General features: G+C 47.7%; 1 protein-coding gene across 4 annotated transcripts in view; it reads left to right on the forward strand.

Annotated features, from left to right (window-relative positions):
- Positions 1–14,522: 14,522 nt before the first annotated feature.
- TXNRD3 (thioredoxin reductase 3) overlaps positions 14,523–18,943 on the forward strand; it is a 48,632-nt gene continuing 44,211 nt past the window's right edge. For all 4 annotated transcript variants that reach the window (XR_013830069.1, XR_013830070.1, XR_013830071.1 and 1 more), the window contains exon 1: positions 14,523–14,835. Coding sequence is in view for 1 of the 4 variants with exons in the window: in XM_079933344.1 (XP_079789470.1) it covers positions 14,671–14,835 (165 nt within the window). In the remaining 3 variants the exon portion in view is untranslated. The remainder of the gene's footprint in view (positions 14,836–18,943) is intronic.

Genomic DNA, 18,943 nt, shown 5'->3' on the forward strand with positions numbered 1-18,943 from the left:
GGGACTGTGTCTGCTCCATTCATCCCTGAATTCCGGGCACCTGGCACAGGGCCTGGGACGGAGCGGCGCTCAAGGCATCGGTGACTGAGTCACTGACTGGCTGAATGGGCTCCCCTGCTGGTGAGCGAGTTGCTCCAGGTTCAGAGAGGCAAGAAACTGAGTAGTTAAGAGTGAAGGTTTTCATCTCAGTCCCAGCTCGGCTGCCCGTGTGGTCTCCAAAAAGTTCCTTCACCTTCCTCTGCCTCGGTTTCCTCATCTGTAAAACAGGCATAAGCACAGTACCTACCTGTAGCGCTGATGTGGGATTGCATGAGTTAATAGATGTCATGGACCCAGAACAATACCTGGCAAAGAGGAAACACTCAGTTATCACTAGTTATTGTTGTGCCACGCATCAACCAAAGAAGCCTGCCAGCCGAGGCTCAGACAGGGGACGTGGCTTGCCTGAGGTCACACAGCAGGAAGGAGGCAGACATGAGATCTGAACCCTGGTCCAAACGTCTCAGAAGCCAGAGCCCTTTCTAGCGTCCCACCTGGCTGTGGCGCCTCCCTTGAAGCGTGGCCTGCCTGGCCCTTGGGTGTGGGGCTTGGGAGCTGGGGTGAAGGCCCGGGAAAGGGGGTTGGGGTGGGGGAAGGCAGGAGGGGCTGCTGGGGAGACCGTCCTGGTACTGGCTCCCTGCCCCACTCTCGATCCCTTCCACCCCCTGCAGCTGCACCCACTCGCAACCATGGGACTCTCACAGAGTTTTATGAATCATTAAAATGTACGCACAGACTTTAAGGAAATAACACTGGGCTGTAATAAGAGCTACAAAGCGACAGGATTCCTCAGAGAGCTCAGTGGTAAAGCTGGTTGCCTGCTTGGCAAGATGGTTTTCCAGCCTTTTGCGTCTATTAGCAGGGGAAGGGAGGGACCGACCGGGGAGTGCCCCGTGGGCTCTGAGCAGGCTGTGCCTTTTCTGCATTCAAGGTCCCACACGGAGCAGCGGCCACACCAGAGCGTTGCGGGGGACCGTTACCTCCCTCCCATCATCTCCGTCACCCCTCTCAGCCATGCTAAACAAAATACCCTCTAAGTAGAAGCCTTGTGTTTGCATTGCAAATGGAGCTTCAAGATAGCCTCCCAGGTTTTCACCAGTGTGGTAGAGAAAAACATTTTGTTTTAATTTTAGTTGCAATTCTCTATTACTATATCTAAAGCTAAGCATCTTTACATTTGTGCTGGTCCTTGATATTCTTTTATCTGTGAATCACCTTCTCATATACTTGGCCCACCTTGCTTTTTTGTTCTGTTTTGGTTTGGGTCCTTTCGTTATTGGTTTGCAGGAGCTTTTGTATGCTGTAGATGTCACTCCTCTTTTCGAATGCTCTATTTTCTCTCATCTACCACTTGTCTTTTAACTGTAGGTCATTTTTTGACAAACAAGTTTAAACTTTTTTCATTCAAATATCTAATTCATGCTCTTTTTTGGGTTGTAGATTTTATGTATTAGTAAGGAATTATCTCCTACTGAACTTGTAAACAGTTTTTTAACGTTTACCTTTTAAAACCATTTGCATTTTATTTTTTATTATGCTATGGGATTATGCTGGATAGAATGTTTTCATATAAATAACCAATTACGTAGATTTTATATGTAGCCTTTATCATTTATTGAATATTTTGTTTTGCCACTGAATTTAAAAAGCCAACTTCATGATACACTATTTTCCACTGCTAGATTTGTTTCTCTATTCTTTAGCTTTTTTATGGCAACTCACCACTGATTTAACTACTATAACTTTATCAGATATTTGGATATCTGACAAGGAAAGTCCCCTCCTTGTTTTTCTCTTTTAACTTTTCTTGACCACCTCTGGAGATTCCCCTTCTCGGGGAAAGAAATCATCTTGTCATATACCATTAACAGTCTATCTGAGATTTCAACTGGGGTTCCATTGGATTTATAGATTAATTTATGGGAGAGCTGATATAGCTAGCTCTTCTTTTTTTTTTTGCGGTACGCGAGCCTCTCACTGCTGTGGCCTCTCCCGTTGCGGAGCACAGGCTCCGGACGCGCAGGCTCAGCGGCCATGGTTCACGGGCCCAGCCGCTCCGCGGCATGTGGGATCCTCCCGGACCGGGCACGAACCCGTGTCCCCTGCATCGGCAGGCGGACTCTGAACCGCTGCACCACCAGGGAAGCCTGCTAACTCTTCTTGAAGGCCATTCAGTAAACTTTGGTAGCTTTCTTTATTTAGTATTTAAACATTTTTAAGAGGTTTCTCTCTAAATATTTTATGAAATTTGCTGCTTTCAAGAATGAGTTCTTTTTTTTTTTTTTTTTGCGGTACGCGGGCCCCTCACTGCTGTGGCCTCTCCCGTTGCGGAGCACAGGCCCCGGACGCGCAGGCTCAGCGGCCATGGCTCACGGGCCCAGCCGCTCCGCGGCATGTGGGATCTTCCCGGACCGGGGCACGAACCCGTGTCCCCTGCATCGGCAGGCGGACTCTCAACCCCTGCGCCACCAGGGAAGCCCAAGAATGAGTTCATTTTTCATTTCATTTTATAATCGGTTTTTGCTAGTATGTAATTAAGCTATTGATTTTTTCTATGCTGATCTTATATGTGGCTGCACTGTTAAACTCTCTTATTGGTTTTGCCAATAGATTCTCTTGAGAATTTTCCAGGTAGGTCATCCTACGGTCTGCAGATAATCTCAATTTTGTTCCTTTTTTCCAGTATTAATGACATTTTCCCTCGTATTATAGTACTGGCTAGAATCTCCAATAAAAAGGTTGAATAGCACAATGATACTAACACTGACTCTTTTTATTTCATTATCAAGTGGTGACTATTACTGTAGAGTTTCAATGCCCTTTATCATATTAAGAAAGAACCTAATTTTCTAGCTGCTTTGTTTTTTATCTTGAAAGTATATATGTTGAATATTTTCAAAAGTGTTTTTGTTCTCTATGAAAATAGTTATGTGATCTTTCTTGTACTCTAGAAAAGCAGTGATTTAAACCGGTAGATTTTTATTCTAAAGTTGAACACATACCTGCGTTCTTGGGATGTCTCTTAATATACTGCCAAACTGAATTTGCTAATTTTTAAAAAATAAAAATCAATTTAATTTAAAATATAATACTATAAAAATGTTCTGTTCATCATAATTTAAAATGAAAAACATGGAACACATTCAATTAATAAAAACATAACATTTACATATTTTTGAGATTTTTTAATGAAGGGAGAGAAACAAAAAAAGGTTAAAAACGAAAGTGGAAAAAATACACTTTCACACAAACATCAAGACACAAAGAAACTAAAAATGTGAAACTAAAGAAAAAAGACAAATTCGAGAACAAAGGCCAAGAGACTCACAAATAAACATATTCGGAAGACATATAGCTGGACATATAGATGAAAAATAGACAGATGTATACACAATTATAGAGAGAGATGGGGGCGGGGGGAGAGAGGAGGGAGAGAGGAAAGCAGAGCCGGGAATATACGCTGAGGCTGCAGTAAGGATAGAATGATTCTAAGGCAGAGTGATCTTATGGGCAGCACCCCATCGTCTGTATGGCCCTCAGGTTTCCGTTCTATACGGCATTTTATCTGAGTGTTTTGCGCCCGTGTTTATGAAGAAGACCGGCATATAGCTTTATTTTCCTGAGCTCTTCTCCTTTGTCTCTTCATCTGTTGAAACATCTATTTCATTGACCAGCTGCATTGCTTTTGTTTGTATTTTATTAATTTCTACTTTAGCTTTAATCCCATCATTCTACTTTTTTGGATTGTTTAAATGGTTTTTAAATAGTTTCTTTATTTGAAAGTTTAGTTCATTTATTTTCAATCTTTGTTTTCTAATAAATGCATGTAAGTCATACTTTTTCCTTTGAGTATTGCTGTGGCAGAAAAACAGATTCTGTAATATGGTGCATCTGTGATTGTTCAGACATTAAATAGTTCATACATTATATATTTTAATTTTCCCTTTAATTCAAGAGCTATTAAAATGTTTTTGTTAACTTCTAGTTTTATCCTATTTCAATGAACCTAAGTAATAGCAGCTGTTTGAAGTTTATTAAGATTTCCTTAACGGCCTTGCATAGGTCAGTTTTCCAGAATATTCCATTTGTGGTTAAAAGAATATATAATCTCTGCCAGTTGAGCAGAATGGTAATTAGATGAAGCTCATTACTTATTTTATTCAAATCCTCTTTTTACTTATTCATTTCTATGAGTTTTGTCAAAATTGCCCACTAAGACATTGAGGATCTAGTTTCTTTCTATTTGTAATTCTGACAGGTTTCTGCTCTATGTATTTTCAAGTTGTGCTTTAAGTGCAGTAAAATGATCATTAGTTACCCTGTGGATTGTTCCCTTTTTTCAGCATGACATACCCCTTTCTTTTTTTCTTTTTCTTTTTTTTTTTTTTTTTTGCGGTACGCGGGCCTCTCACTGTTGTGGCCTCTCCTGTTGCAGAGCACAGGCTCCGGACGCGCAGGCTCAGCGGCCATGGCTCACGGGCCCAGCCGCTCCGCGGCATGTGGGATCTTCCCGGACCGGGGCACGAACCCGTGTCCCCTGCATCGGCAGACGGACTCCCAACCACTGCGCCACCAGGGAAACCCCCCTTTCTTTTATTATTAAATGTTTTGACCTTGAATTCTATTTCATCTGAATTTAATATGACCATCTTTTTTTGTTTTATTAGCATTTTCTTTCCTTTCATTTTTCCTGGATTATTTCTTTTAGATATGTTTCACATAATTTGTACTTTTATCCAACCAGAGTTTTTTTCTTTTAATTAATGAATTTAACCCACATCTATTGTGATGACTGATAGTATTAGAATTGTTTGTTCCATCTTTTTTTTATTTCTGTGTGTTATACTTTTTGTTTCTTTCTCCCCTTTCTTACATTTTATTATACCAACTAAATTTTCTTAAAATTTTTTCACCCTTTAAAAATACTTAATTAAGGTTATATTATAAAACACTCTCTGTAGTTAGATCACCCCAAGTCAGACAACACGTGCTACTTCCCTCTGCTCCATTTACCAGTTTCCTAGAATTTTTATTCCATGATCACTTTTTTAATTAAAGTATAAAGACATACTTTACATGCCCACATCTTAAGTGTACAACTTGATGAATTTTTCAAGGTGAACACATCCCTGCAGACAGGACCCAGAGGGGCACAGAACATCGCCAGTTCTCGATAAGCCTTTGTTGAGCCTCCCATCATTGCCGCCACAGGTAAACCACAGCACCACTTCCGTCACCGCCGGTCAGTGTGTGAAGTCTCTCAACCTGTATGTTTGAATCACAGTGTCTGTTCCTTTGTCTATGGCTTCTTCTGCTCCACCTTACGCCTCTGAGACTCCTCCACACAAGAGCACATGGCAGTGGTGCTTTCCTCGTCCCTTCTACAGGTGTGTCACAGGTGGTTTCTTCTACGATGGTGAAATCTGTGTTGGTCCCAATGTGTGGGTGTTGCGAACAACGCCGCCGTGAACATTCTAGCATCTGCCTTTTGGAACACGTATCTATGCATTCCTTTTGGATACACACCCAGGACAGGGCACGACTGTTTAGCATTTGAGGACGCTGTCACTTTTCCAGGTGGTGTATCACGTTGTTATTTAAAGTGTCTTATTTTAAACAGACAACACTCATTTACTTTTAAAAAAAATAGCTTTTATTGTTTTATTTGATCACCATTGTACCCTATCGTTTTTATTCTTGCTAGAGCTCACCACCCAGCATTTGTTTGTTTTTAGAGAGTGTCTATGGGCCTTAAATGGTTCGCTTCTTTCATGCCTGGAAATATCTCTATTTTGCCTTCACAATGCATGATAGCCTTGTAATACTGAATAGTTAGGCTTCATATAAAGTTATAGGTTCCAAGTGGTTTTCGCCCAGAACTTTGAAGATACTGCTCTACCGTCATGCTGATATCTTGAGGGGCCCGTCAGTCTCAGCATCCCTGCATTTCTTCAGTTTGGGGGGGAATTTCCTCCATCACTTCTCGGAAAATCTCTTCCCTTCCAATCTGTCTATTCTTTCTTTCCAGAACTGCTACTTGATGGCTTTTACAATTTCTTACTCTGTCCTTCGTGTCGCTTGACTTTTGTTTCATGCTTTCTATTTCTTTGTACTTTTATGATAATCCCTCACTTACGTTTCCTAGAATGTGAATATTCCATTTTTCAGCCCATCCACTGAGCTTTTGTTTCTCCTAATTTAGCAATCAAGTTTTTAATATCTTTTTTTTTACAAAGGCAATATCCTCGTGCATCTCTCTGAAGCCATCAATTATACTTATTCAAAATTCCTGTCCTGCTGTCTCTATAAATTTGATCCCTCACTCTTTTGTAGTGTTACTATTTAGAGAACACGATGGAAAGCCTTTCCCATTACTCATATCCAGTCTCGAATCATCACGCAGATTTGCATACAGATCTGAGCAGTTAGCGGCACTGGTGCTGAAATGGAGCCCGATCAGAGGGGCTCACGTCAGCCGTGTCTGGTGAGAATAGTGGCCCCCTTCGAACCTACAGACGCTTGCCTTCCACCCTCCTTTCTCTCCCCTCCCAGGCACTCCTTCTCACTGCTCCAAAATGGTAGCTCATTTCACCCCTGGTTTACAGGTTGGCTTGGGGCCCATAAGGGAACTGGTTGGTGGGTCCTTGGGAGTCAAAGTTAGGTTGAGGTGTCCCCCCTAGGGGAAGAAAGAGGAGGAGAAAGCTAGGACGTGTGGAAATCCCTCCGAAGTCTAAGGGTGGAGCCAAGAAAATAACATCAGTTGACCCATCTGCAGAAGGATTGGGAAAAACAGGAAAGCCCAGCATGGGCACAGGTGAATGTGGGAGGCAAGTAAGGACATTGGCCCCAGGTGGCACCTGTGCGTGCTGCAGAGAGTTCAGGGCTGACCTTTCTCAGCCACCCGGGGACCTGCATGTGGGCTGGGTGGGGTTGGCCCAGAGCTTCTCAGTGGATGGACAGAAACTTGCAACCCCGCCCCACTCCTGCAGGACAAGCCCCAGATGCCACTAGTTGCATTCCCAAGTCCTCCCCTTTCTGGATTTCATAAGATTCAGGCTCCGTGTCTCCTGTTTCTCTGAGACTGGGATAAATACAGTACAGTACCAAATTCACAGGCTTTGTAAACGGAGAAACTCAAGATCTTCCTCCAAGCCCAGCCTTGATATCTTTGCAACTTAGAGTTTCAGTCTCATGTGTGTTATAAACAGCTTGTTTGCCAGACCTACGAAATTCACCCACACTCCCTGGTTGGTTGAGTTTTCTTCCCCGAGTCTGTAGATGTCCTTCATCACAACTTGACGAAAGAATGGTGCTTTGAGGCCTGTTTCGTAGGTTTTCTATTCTACAGGTTTGCCGCCCACTACTACCATTTGTCAGATCCACAAAGCAGTCGTGTGTACGCATTCCTGTTGGCTGAATTTATGTCGACGCTAATTCTTGCAGCTGTTACAAAAGGAGAACGGCAAAAGCAGGGAGGAGCACACAGACCCCTCCTCTCAGAGGATTCTCGCTCATCACAGTTTAAAGGCAGGAAGCACAAATAATGCTGCAAGATAAGAAAGTAAAGAAATAAAACCAGCAGGATTCTAACAATCGACAATTACTGTTCTTCCAAATTAGATACTGGAACTTGCAGAAAGCAGCCATATTGCCAGAAACTATTATTCTGCATCTTTAACCAGCAGACGACACCTCTACAGGTGAGGAATAAAGTGAATTCTTTTAGGTGAAATCATTCCTGCAAATGAATAGGAACCAGATCAGAGGCCAACGTGCAGGCTCCCGTTTTATGAGGCCATTACCAGTCCCTGGGAGGAAAAGGGAAAGAGCGATGAGTGACACCCCAGGACACAGCCAGCTTTGTCACCTCCCGCTCACGCTCCTGGGACAGCCCTTCCAGGGAAACGGGGTGGCTGCACTCGATTATTTCACAGCTGGAAAGCAGCTAAGGATGTGGCCTCAGAGCCATCGTCAGCTCGTTCACTCTTGTTCTCTGAGCGCTGTCTACAACCAGCGAGCATCCCTCCAGCTCCCGTGGGCTAAAGGACACAGACGTGTTCAAGGAGAGAGCCAGAGCCTGAGACAGGAGGGGCCGAGACAAGAGGTGATAGTGCAAACCGCACCCCCAGAGCCCCCGTCCTGCACCCTCGCCAGGGTGGACCTTCTGTTCTCTGCTTTCACTCCTACTTTCCGTGAGTGTCAGCCACGTGCCAGCACACACCCAGCACTGATGACACAGTGGTGACCACATGGCCTGCTCCCCGCCCTTCTGCTCTGGGGGGGAGGGGGTGTGCCAGAGAATCAGAAAACCACACAAGTGTAGCGTTACAAATTATGGTTTGTGCAAGGGCTCTGAGAACATGTCACAGTCTGGGCTGATGGCAGAGTGTGGTCCAAAACTGTCTGCAAGGGGCCCTGGGCCCGGCTCCCAGAGGGCGTGGCATCTCCCTGCCCAGGCCTCTGGGGAGAGGTGCGATGCCATGCGGGCGGCCTACAGCTGGGGGCTGTGGACGGGATCCCACGCTGACCCTGGCGGGCATCCTTCTCCTGCCTTTTCGCCCCTCGCTCACTGTCTCCGCCCCTCCCCAGCCCCACCCCTCCCGCCTTCCGTTCTGCATCTTCCTTGGCCACTTAGTAAGATGTGGGCTCCAGCAACTCACGACTTCTCTGGGCCTCAGTTTCCTTGTCTGTGTAATGGGGACAAGCCAAGTAGCTCAGAGAATCAGAAGGCTATCGTGCGGTTTCAATGAGTCAATACAGGCCAAGCGGCAGCACACTTTCTGTCCGTCCTTCCTCACGTCGCAGCCTGTGCACATGCCTTCTTGCGCAGGGCGGGGCTCTCGGCAGCCGACCAGGACATTCCTTGAGAGCAGAGCACGCCTCTGCTCTTCCGGTTCATCAGGGAGTCCACGCTAGGCATTTCTGCTCTATGGAACACCATGCGCTCATACCTGTTTCCTCCGTGAACTCGAGACGGGCTTGACCTGTTTAAGAGGAGAAATCCAAACCCGGAGCGAGGGTTGCTGAACGGGGAGACATCCTGCGGGGGGCGGCCCCCGCGGTCCCGAGGCGCCCAGGTGCGCCGGCGCGGGCGGCGGGGACGCACCTGCGCGCAGGTGCGCGGAGAGGAAGCGCCTCGCGCCGCCTGCTTCCCGAGCGGCCACTGCCACCTGACGGCCGGCCGCAGAAGTGACGCCGGGCGGGCCCCCACGCGGGGCCGTCCTTGCGGCGCTGCTCGGCAGGCGGACGCGCCTCGGAACGCGCGGAATCCCGGCAGGAATCCTCCAGCGGTGCAGGCCCCGGGCCCTGCTGCACGGGCGCTGACAGATGAGCGCGCCTGCGGCAGAGGAATCACCTCCGGGAACCGGCCGCGGAGAGCGCGGCCAGTCCGCCCAGCGGCCGGCGAGCCCTGGTCCCGCGCTGCGCTCCAGTCCGCCGCTCGCTCTGGCTGACAGCGGCTCTGCATCTGAGGCCGCAGCCTTCCCGGCCCAGTTGTCCAAGAATCCCCCGGGCCGTGCGGGAACGGTACCTTCCGGGCCTGAGGCCGACGTCTCCCCGCGGGGACCCGGGGCTGGCGCGGTGGGCAGGCCTCCCCCAGCGGGCTCCGCCCTCCCCGCGGAGTTACCTTCGGGGCCGGGGCCGCCTTTCCCGCTGGGACCTGAGGGAGGCCACGCGCTGTCGGCGAGAGGCTCTGCTTTCAGTAACAGCAGAGCGTCCTCCGCCCCTTCCCTGGAGGGCTGGGGGCCGCGGTGCGAATATGCCACCATCCCCTCCTGACTGTTTACTAAGGACTCTGGAGCGTAGGCATTTCCAAGGCAAAGAAACTGTTGACACCTTTTCTAAAAAAAAAAAAAAAGCAGTCGGACCTACCGGCCCGACTTCCGTTTATGTAACTTAAACTCAGAAGGTTCCGCCTGAACAGGCATTTCCGTGACTCAGACCTCCCCCCTACCTTTCCCGGCTGCTTTCTGGAAAGATCAAGGCCAGGAAACGGGCGGGGGTGTGCAGCTCTCCCTTCACTTGAGAGACCCAGCCTGACCCTCTGCTGCCTCCATGCCTGGGAGGGGAGAGTGAATCTCTGCTCCAGCGGGACCTGAATCCCACTCTGGTGGGTCCCTTGGCTCAGGGGATCCGTGCTGGGCTGACCAAAGGCTCCTCCACGTGTGGAAAACACGGAAAGAAGCACAGCAAAGTCTGAACGACTCAGAATATCCAGAGTACCGCCGGAGGAAATGGTCCATTCGCGCCCCGTGCACAGGGGAAAGGAAAAGAGAGCCTACCGAGAAAGAGAGGTCCCCTTCTGCTACCTTCTGAAATCCTTGTTTTCTTTCCCCGTGGGAGACTGTTGGCAAAAGAAGCCCCGGTTTTGTCCCCTCCCTGGGTGCATGTCCTCAGTGATGCGACTGCAGCCCGTCCTGTCACTAGAAGGGCAGGGTACCTCCCTCTGGCCCTTTGGTCGACAGGAAGTCACAAAAGAGAAGGTGTTCTGGTTCCCAGCCAAGGCCTCTGGAGGCCTTGCATGCTTCCTGTCTCTCAGAGATCTCTGGGCCTGCCTGCTGCAGGATGAGTCACCCAGCTGTCTCAGCTGAATCTCCAGATGTGCTAGGAAGCTGCATGCAGAGGAGTGAGACGGCACATTGACTCAGGGCTGACTCACAGCTGGCACGGCAGCAAGCCCTGCAGAGCCCAGCTCGGGAGGGCAGAACCCTGCCACCTCAGATCACGAGCAACACTGAGGGTTGTTGATGAAGGATGGTTCCTTATGCAGCAACAGCTGACTGACACACCCACTGCCTTTATTTTTCTGCCCGTCCTGGACCCACACAATGTCACCCAGCTGGGTAGCCACGTCTCTGGGTTATTCCCCCACTCTCTGCCTTCTGGGGCTCGGTGATAGGAAAGCATCCTCCCACTAAGGAAACTTTACAGACTGGGTAAAGTTTGGGTGTCCGCAGAGGCCGGGCCCTCTGCACTGAGGGGCAGCAGGGGGCTGCTGCTCAGTCCCCGGTTTTTTCCTGAAGATTTTCCTCCTTCTCTTTGAAACAACTGCTCTGTGAGATGGCGGATTGGCTTCCTGCAACGGCTTCCATTCAGTAACCTCCTAGGGTGGGCTCACCTTTTCCTCCTGGAGCATTTCTTCAAGGATTAGCTCCTCATTTGGGTGAAGGGGAGCCTCAAATAACTTCTCGAGAAATGCTCTGTGCAGGGTCAACCTCCTGAGTTCCTCTATGTCTGAAAACACCTTTACTTTGCCTGTAAACATTGGCTTCTTCTAGATGTCTAGGTACAAAATTAATGTTCCTCACAAATTTAGAGGTGTTGTTCCTTTTCCCCCCAGCACCCAGAGTTACTGGTGAGGCGTCTGATGCCAAATGCATCCCCCCCGCACCCACCTTTTTTGGAAGCTCATAGGATATTTCCATTATCCTTGATATTCTGAAATTTTGTGCTGCCGTCATGTGGGTCTTTTTGATCCGTTATGCTGGGCACTCAGAGGGCCCTTCTGGCCTGAAGGCTCACGTGCTGGGAAGTTGTCTCCTATTATCACTATTATTTTCCTATTTCTGTCCCTTTTTCTCTGTCTATATTTTTGGAGCTTCTATTGGACAGACATTGTAACCTCATGGATTGATTTTTTTGGTTTCTCCTTTCATATTTTCTGCCTCTTTATTGTGCCATATTGTGGGAAATTTTCTTATACATAGACACGTGTGTATACATGGAAATATATAAGTGCAGATAATAATAATTGTGTAATATTATATTATGTATAATTCATATTATACTTATATATAATATACATAATAATTTATATTATGTACAATATTTTTATATATAAATAAGTTTTGGCAACAATACATCAAATTTCTAAGAGTTCTAGTTTTCTAATTGGTTCTTGTTTTATTTATTCGTATTTTCTTTATTTAACAACTTAATTCACATGCCATGAAAGGCACCCATTTAAAGTAAATTCAAAGGCTTTTAGTATATTCCCAGAGTTATGCATCCATCGCCACAATTTTAGAACATTTTTTTCTAAAAAAAATCCTATAACCCTTAGCCATCACTCCACATGCCTCCCTATTTTCTCCCCTGCTGCCCAACCCGAGGCAACCACTAATCTAGTTTCTGTGTCAGTGTCTTCCTGGCTCTCTCATCTGATTTCTTGAATCTGACTTCAGTGAATTAAGGACTTACAAGGGATAAGAGGTGATTAATTAGGCTGCTTCCTGCCCCAGGAGACAACTATGGAAGGAAAAGGCAAATATATGATGAAAATTAAAGGATAGAAAATGATATGTTTATAAATACCAACAAAAGAAAGTAGATTTGGCCACAGTAATATTTGGAAAAATAGAATTTAACGACTGAAGAGTTAACAAGGACAAAGAAGGATATTTTATGATAAAAAATATACTCCATTAAGAAATTATAAGTCATGAATTTTTCTGCACCTAACATCATAATCCTGAAATATTTTTATATGTTAAGATGCTTTTCATTGCAAGTAACAAAAACCACAACTCGAGCTGGCTTACATAATAAAGGGAATTGAAGGGAATTGCAGTGCTGACTCTGGAGAAGGCAGTACCCCAGAGGGAGGGGCCCGAGACCCGAGTCTGCCCCTCCTCTGACATCCGTGTGGCCTTGGGAAGATCGTATTCTCATCTCCATCCTTAGCTGTCTCACCTGTGAGGTGGAGACAATGATCTCTCCTTTCTGGGGCTGTTGGGAGGAGTAAATAATGAAACTTCACACATGTACTGATTGTGTGCTCACCAGGTGCCAGATGCTGTCTTAAGCACTTTATGTGTCTTGACTCTTGTAAATTCACATCAACCCTTTGAGGTAGGAACTGGTATTAGTCTCATCCTATGACTGTTGTCTCGGACCGCTGACTAGGAAGCAGTGGGGCTGGGATTCTGAGCAAGGCTGTCTGGCTTCAGAGCCTGTGCTTTTTCAGAGCTTAATTAAAATACAGTTTCCTAAAAACAGTGTCATAGTTCTGAAAGGCCCACCAGTGAAGCTTTGATGGATCAACTAGATGTAAGGCCATGAACAGGATACAAAGGAAAACCCAGGAAGCAGGGAAGCAGAAAGAAATGTGTTATCCTTTCTCTCAATAACCCAGCCTCTGGCCAATGAGAGGACTGGAGGCCGAGGACGGGAAGGGGACGGGATGGTTAATCGTAAGGAGGCCTGGCTGTGAAACTCTTAAATTTTGAAAACTAAGGTTAGAGGCATCCTCAGGGCCAAGTACATAACAAATTTGGCACAAGGGTGTTGAGGACAATAAACCTAAGTTGAAGCTGTGGGCAGCCCTTTCTCCTTCTTACTATCATATTTGTAGCCATAAAGCCAATCCACAGTAAGGTAGGCGATACTTAGAAAGGAACGTGCAAGGGGCTGTGAGTGAATGGTCGGCAGGAGACCTGGACTCACCTCGGCCTGCCTGAGAAATGACCTCAGGCATCTCCCTCTCATACTGTCCCCTAGAAAAAGCTAGATTTGCCTGGATGAGGCAGGACATCTAGGCTGAGTAAACAGAAAATGCAAAGACCCTAATGCGGGACTGCGTTTGACATAACTGAGGCACAGGGAGAAAGCCAGTGTGGCTGAAGCACCGTGAACCACAAGGTGTCAGGAGATGACCCCTGAGAGGGACCAGGCCACGCCTGCTGGTCTTGTGGTTGAACGTCTCTCTTTATTGGGGTTTAACACATTCATCCTACGGCCGCAGGGTGCTGTAAGTCATGGTGAGCAAGTTAGCCCTGAGATCCCCCACCCAGCCACCCAAATGATGGATACAGGATTCCTGTTCTGGCACAGATGACTTCAGGGTCCCTTTATTAGGAGTGCCTCCAGAATTCTATGCAGTAGGCACTGAGGGGTAGCGACCTAGGAAATTCCTTTAAAAACTTCGTAGCGATAAGAATCACAGTAGTATTTTTATTTACTTTGCTGGATATAAGCTTTAAAAAAATAGCCGTTTTTCCTAAAGATGGTTTTATTTATTCACTCTTTCCAAAGACTGAGACATCCATCCTCACTGAAGACCATATATCTATTTTTAAGGTGGCCTAAAAGGGTTTGTGGAGTGGAAGTAAGAGTGGAAGTAAGTCCTCCACAGGGGTCACCCCTGGGAGATCACACGGAGACTGGGCGCTCCCGCAGTGCGCATACCAACGTTGGGATAACTAGACCATACAGCTTGGCACCCGCCCCTTTGCGAAGGGCAGGCGAGTTCCCACAGAGCCCAGGCAGAGACCTAGTTCGCATGCGCCGGGGGCGGGGCTGATCCGGGGCCGGGCGAGGCGGAGCCGGGGCGGGGCGAGGCGGAGCCGGGGCGGGGCGAGGCCGAGCCGGGGCGGGGCGAGGCCGAGCCGGGGCGGGGCGAGGCCGAGCCGGGGCGGGGCGAGCGGCCGTTGCAGGGCGTGGGCGGCACTCGGGGTCCTTGCTTAACCTCCGTCCGCTCTCCCGGAGCAGGTGTCTCCTCTTCGGGCAGGCCCGGCCCAGCCGGGAGTGACACCGCGGCCCTGGCGCAGCTGCCGCCGCAGTCGCCGCCGCCCTCGCGGGCGCAGACGTCCCCGGGACCGGCGAGCGGCGCCGCCCCCAACCGCCGACTGGGCAATGTCCGCGGCGTATCTGTGCCGCGGTGCGCCCCGCCTGTCCACCCCCGGGACCAGCCGCCTGTCTTCCGCGGCCCGCGAGGAGCTTCGGCGCCGCCTGCTGGGCCTCATCGAGGGCCACCGAGTGGTCATCTTCAGCAAGAGCTACTGTCCGCACAGTGCGCGGGTAGGCGGGCGGGGGCTTCCGGGCCCACTGGTTCGTCGCCTCCGTGGCTCCCCACCCCTGCCCGGGTCCGCTGGTCCGTGTCCGCCCGCTCCCCGGGCCTCGGGCCCGTCCGTTCCGCCCTCGCCCGCGGACCCGATCCGGAAGGCTACACCGGCCCCGCCGTCCTCGGCTGGGACACGCGGTCCTGCCTTCAGCCTCCGGACGGGCCTGCGGGCGAGAGCCGCTGTCCTGCCCTGGCCGCGAGCCTGGTGGACGTGGGCGGGGGATCCGGAGGGAAAAGGTCTCACGGGTCCTGTCCTGGGAGGAGAGCAGCGGGGAGAGGCCGGCACTGGTCCCGTCCCGACCGCGTGCCCCTGGTGCTCTTGGCGCCTCAGCGGCAGTGTGGGCCGGACTGCACGCGGCCCCTCACTGCACCTGTGTTGTGGGTTTGAGCAGTGATCCTCTGGAAGCCAGACCCATCTGTATTACGGCATCTTGCATTTTTGAGCTGTACTTCACGTTACTGAGAGTCAAAATAATACGCAGAAGATGCACAAGCATAAACTGTTGGGATAGGTGCGTGAAATTATGATTTTCAGTCTTATTTTCAGATTTCCATTGACTTATACGTTGTTCGGGCAAACGTGTATCCCGCACGTGCACCTTCCAGTGTCTCTAGGAAGACCACACTCCGGCAGGAGCCTCCTGAGCCCCCTGGTTCATATACCACCCCCACCCCCACCAGGGTGACCACTAGCCAGAATTCCTTGTTTTTCCTTACAGTTTTGCCGCCAAACATATGTATCATTAAACCGTACTTTGTGCCTTTGGGCTTGTTTTGGTACTTTATGTTAAGTAGAATCATACATTTGTGTTCTGCACTTTTTTCCTTCAACAGTTATGTTTTAGAGATTGACGCATGTTAGTACCTGTAACTGGGGTTTGTTAATTTTCATTACTGTACTCTTCCCTAGGATGACTCATAACCACAGTGTATCAGTTCTGCTGTTTCTAGTATTTTGCTCTTCAATACAACATGGTTATGCCTATTCTTACCGTATGGCCCGGTGCACGTACACAAGACTCGCTATTTTAGAGTAGGCATTTTGAAGCTGAACGGCTGGCCCACAGAGGAAGCATGATTTCTTCCCTAACGAGGTGATACCAGAATGTTTTCCCACGTGGTCTTACCACTTGCCCTGCCACTGGCAGGGTATTAACAGTTCCCATTACTCTGCATCCTTGCCAACAGTTGATGTATTTTATTATTGGATTCTGGCGTTTATGAGATGGTATTTCATTGTGGCTTTAGCTTTGCATTTCCCTGATAACGCTGAACATCTTTTCGTGTGTTCACGGGTCATTTGAGTTTCCTCTTCTGCCAAACGTTCAGGTGTTTTGCTTATTTCTCTGTTAGGTTGTTTTATTTATTTATTGTTACTGATTTATAGGCGTTCTTTATGTATTTTGGATACTAGTCGTCTGGTGATATGTATTGGAAAATCACCCAGATTTGGCTTTTCTTTTTGCTCTCTTTTCGGGATCTTTTGGTTAACTGAAGTTTGGAAGTTTAACATGGTTGACTATCACTCTTTTTCTTTTCTGGTTTGTGCTTTTTGTGTCTTATTTAAGAAACCTGTTTCTACTCTGAGGTCATAAAGATACTCTCCTGCATTAGCTCCTGAAAGTTTCAGAGTGTGCTTTTCACACCCCGCTTCTTTAATTCCACCTGGACGTGAAGCTGAGGACGTGTGGGGATCCAGTTCTTTTTTTCCTTTATAACTTGTCAGTTGTCCCTGCTTCATTTTTTGGAGAGTCCATTCTTTCCACGGTGGTTTGAATGCTCACTCATCACCTATCAGGTTCTCACATATGTGTTGGTCTCTTTCTAGCCTCTGTCTTCTTTCTCTACGTATTTAAGTAGTCCTTTGGAGCTTATAAAAGGGCCAAGCAGTCAGAACTGTGCCTGGCCACTGCTGTGTCGCTGGGGCCTAGAGTAGTAGGAGGCAGGTAAGTGAGTTGAGTGAATAAACAGCCTTAGATTGTTCTGGTCAAACCTTTGCTGACACAGAAAACCTTAGGACAGATGATTTTCTGTTCTGTGTGCGTCACCCCTTCCAACAACATGGCCACTACTTTGAGTCCTGTTACATAATTGGACAGCTCTGTTTACTGGAGTTTTTAAAAAATTGAGCCCATATCTGTCTCCCTGAAACATTTGCTCACTTTTGGAGGTGATTGTCGCTCCAGCGCACAGAGTTAAGAGTCTGGCTTCTACTTGGATGGTAGATATTTCAGTATTTTCCCTGAGTGTTTTTCTTTCCTGGCCAAGCTTTTCATGCGTTTGTGTCATTTGTCTTTACATGTGGCCCTTCACTAAATGGATTGTGCAGTAGTTTGACCATGAACCGCTTAAATGTGTCACCCAGACTGGACACCGTATTCCACATCCCTACCTGTGCAGAGTCAGGTAGAGAGGTTTGTCCCTCTATTGGGCCCCTAATGTCATTCAGCAAGTGTAACTGGGTGCTTAGTGTTTTACGCTGCAGAAATGAATAAACTGTGGCCTTGCCTCCCAAGAACTCGTGGTCTAATGGAGCTGTCATCAGCCACTTCTCAGGTATCCAAAGAAACACGTGTGTGAGACAGGTGCTGTGGGAATGAGAGGCAAAAACAGCTGCTTCTGTGGGGATCAGAAAAATTAAGGACGTGATGTTTAAGCTGGTCCTTGAGGGATCAGGTGGATGTAGGCAAGGAATAGCATCTAGCTGAGGAGTTCCTATAAGCAAAGGTAGGAGATGAGGCCATGAAAACAGTGGGGCTGAACACAGGGTGTATGAAAGGGAGTCAGGAGAGTAAAGTGGCAAATGGCCGAACTTCAGTTTCTCAGCGGTATTGATATCTAAAAATACGGGGTAGTAAGTGTGGACTTCACGATGTCAGACTTGTGAGGAGTGAAAGGGTCTGACCTGTGACCTGGAATCTGGCAACAGTGTGAGGGGTGGGCTGAACGTGCAGGCACCTGACCAGGCGGGAACTTCCTGTGAGCCACAGGCAAGACCATGGCCCAAAGGAAATAGTGAAAAACACGCCCTCATTTTTTAGCCCCTTCCCCACATTAACTGTAAGCCACGTTTTCCCCAACCCTTAATTCCTACATCTGTGGATTAAAATGTATACTTCCATTGGCTAGCTTTTTTGTTCTGTAGTAACATACAGGTAACGTAAGGTTTACCGTTGTAACCATTTTAAGTTCGGTGGCGTCAGGCACGTGCACATCGCTGTGCAGCCATCACCCCCAGCCAACCACAGGACTTTTCTCATCTTCCCCAGCTGACACTCTGTCCCCATTAAACAGTAACTCCCCATCCCTCCCCAGCCCCTGGCCCCACCATCTGCTTCCTGTCTTAGGAATCTGACTCCTCTAGGGACCTCATATAAACGGAATCGTACCGTATTTGTCGTTTTCTGACTGGCTATTGTAGTATGGGTCCCAGTTCCCTTCCTTTTTAAGGCTGAATACTATTCCACTGTCTGTATAGACCATAGTTTCTTTATCCATTCATCCATCAATGAACAATTGGGTCACTTCCACCTTTTGGCTACTGTGAATATTGCTGCTGTGAACATGGGTGTACAAATATCTGTTTGGGTCTCTTTTCAATTCTTTTGGGCTTATACCCAGAGGGGGAATTGCTGGCTCATATGGTATTTCTATATATTTTTAATTTTTTGAGGAACCACCATACTGTTTTCTATAGGGGCCATACCATTTTAAATTCCCACCAGCAGTGCACAAAGGTTCCAGTTTCTCCACATCCTGGCCAACACTTGTTATTTTCTGTTTTTTATACTGTTTTTGTTTTGATAATAGTTATCCTAATGGGTGTGAAGTGATATCTCATCGTGGTTTGATTTGCATTTCTCTAATGATTAATGATGTTGAATATCTTTTCACATGATTATTGACCATTTATTAACGGACAGTATCTCTTTTGGAGAACTGTCTATTCAAGTACTTGATCAATTTTTAAATTGGGGTTTTTCTTGTTTGTTTAGTTTTAGTTCTCTCTCTCTCTCTCTCTCTCTCTCCCTCTCTCTCTCTCTCTCTCTCTCTCTCTCCCTCTCT

This window comes from Stenella coeruleoalba (assembly GCF_951394435.1).
Source record: "Stenella coeruleoalba genome assembly, chromosome: 10".
Taxonomy (NCBI): Eukaryota; Metazoa; Chordata; class Mammalia; order Artiodactyla; family Delphinidae; genus Stenella; species Stenella coeruleoalba.